Below are 2,302 nucleotides of genomic sequence, written 5' to 3'. Positions count from 1 at the left end.
AGAACAAAATATGATCCATACAAAACACGGTATAAGCACAGACATAGGACGTGTATAAACAGAACAAAATATGATCCATACATAACACACTTTAAGCACAGACATACGACGTGCATAAACAGTACAAAATATGATCCATACATAACACGCTTTAAGCACAGACATAGGACGTGTATAAAAAGAACAAAACACCATCCATATATAACACGCTTTAAGCACAGACATAGGACGTGTATACGGCAGACAACGTATCATACAACACACCCATGCTACAGACGCTTCACGCGAATGGCCTGGTAGGAATATGGTCAAGTCCAGGTGAGTCTCTTCGCTTGCGGCAGGGCTATGTGTGGTGTTAGTCTTTTGCTCAGATTGCTCAGAGTCCACTCGCCCAGGTACGAAACACGTCCCAGTCTGAGCCACGCCGAATGGGAGCTTCGGACTGGCAGCTGAGCGAGGGATATGCAATGTGTAAGTAGGATGTATTATACCACCATGTTCAAGTGTGTTTTGGCGTATATATCGTCCATTTATATGTTATCAATGAATCAAGACATTCTTTTCTATCCACAAGACCGGCATTGCAGATATAACCTGGCAAGTGAAGGTACCAAATGGGTATGACCTAAGCATGGGGCAAAGGTAAAGATAACGACGGCATTCCGTAGGGGAACCCTTATTCAGAGCTACACACAAAACCCTTACATAAGTTAGTCTGCGTAACGATACACTGTCTTTTGAACTACGTACAAACAACCAAATCTATCGCAAAGATAGGCATCTAGCAGAGTCAACACGCCCAGACACGCCTAAGCTATGCATGATGGGAATCAACACACCTGATATGATGCTGTGGAAGTTCCCTAGCACTGAGTGGATGGCACTGGGCCTCAGGTGCAGAATAGACAGTTTGTCTTTCAACTGTAGAGATGGATGGCGTATACATGGTGTGAGAAAGCCGAAGCCTGTGACAAGTACAACCGAGGTCACAGAAGCGTGTTGGTGGGAGTTCTGCTCTTAATCTGTATACTTGCACACGTGACAAGTGCATGTAGTACGAATATAATACGACTCTTCTTTAAGATTTAGTTTGGAAAGCATCTGAAGCACCTTTTCCATGTGTTAAACGAGCATGCTACTTAGCTCTCTCACTTGCTTCTGTACAAGAACGGATCATTTTTGACGCCACAATATCGAATATTGTTTACTGTAACAGACTTATACGAAGCAAACCATTGCCCGCAACACGTGCTTTCGTCTCGATTTGATTCGATTCCAGTCAGGAATCCCAATACAGTAATGAAATAATCTATATATAGTAATTAAATAATCTCAATATAGGAATAAAATAATCTAAATATAGTAATGAACTATTCTCAATATAGTAATGAAACAATTCCAATATAGTATTGAAATTGTTGGACATATATATTTGCTTAACCGATCAACGATACTCTTCGTTTACACTCTGATGTACACCCCTTCGTACAGCTAAAGGTTATAACTACAAACACAAGCGCCACCCTACAAACCCCATACCAGCTCACGTAGTTTGTCATCGGGTAGGTCTTTCTTGCTCAATACCGTCTCTATGGCAACATCTGATAAAGTAGTGCAAGAAGGTGAGTGTGTTAACCCTGGTAATGCAGTGCATGGCGGACGAAGAGGACAAAACAGGTCCCCATGTCCGTAAAATAGGACAGGGCAAAGAACATATAATGCCATCGGTGGGACAGACAGATTGAGAGGATTGGGCATAGAGTGATGCTTTTGCCATAGATAATAAAGTTAGGTGGTTGCGTATGTAATTGGTTTATTATTTACATAGGTTTAGTATGTAGTTGTTAGTTTATTCTTTACACAGGTGTATCGGCATGTACGTGAGGCATTTTCTTACTAGATGTGACATGCGCATGTAAGCATCACGAGAAGATGGGCGATTCTCGATACAAACTTACCAGATCCAAGAAGGATGTTACGCCGTAATGACAACCACGACAGTGTGTCTATTGGGGCGTATACTCAGCAAACGCATTAACAACAATGGAAATGTATGCAACGCCTGCCAAGTGTAGATAAAACTGCAGACTCCTTTCAGCAGATATGTTTACCTAAAACCCTAAAACCCCTAAAACATCATTGAACCGTAGATAGGTGCAGCGCACAACTCACATACCCTGCAGATACTTTCATACTCAAAAACCGAATACATGCCCAGCATACGTGTAGAGGAAACCCGTAACACTTGCACACCCTGTGATAGGTAGTTAATAGTATACATCCCATGCACCAGTTGAACCGC

General features: G+C 42.0%; 1 protein-coding gene across 1 annotated transcript in view; it reads right to left on the bottom strand.

The window, feature by feature from the left end:
- SARC_12018 (hypothetical protein) overlaps positions 1-2,302 on the bottom strand; it is a gene marked incomplete at both ends in the record, with an annotated part of 8,403 nt that overhangs the window by 3,103 nt on the left and 2,998 nt on the right. Inside the window, 3 exons of the mRNA XM_014293884.1 lie at positions 265-449; positions 840-921; positions 1,540-1,601. Of these exons, the coding sequence (XP_014149359.1) occupies positions 265-449; positions 840-921; positions 1,540-1,601 (329 nt within the window). The remainder of the gene's footprint in view (positions 1-264; positions 450-839; positions 922-1,539; positions 1,602-2,302) is intronic.

The sequence above is a fragment of the Sphaeroforma arctica genome (genome assembly GCF_001186125.1).
Source record: "Sphaeroforma arctica JP610 unplaced genomic scaffold supercont1.2017, whole genome shotgun sequence".
Lineage (NCBI taxonomy): Eukaryota > Ichthyosporea > Ichthyophonida > Sphaeroforma > Sphaeroforma arctica.
This window is presented reverse-complemented; position numbering and strand designations above follow the sequence as displayed.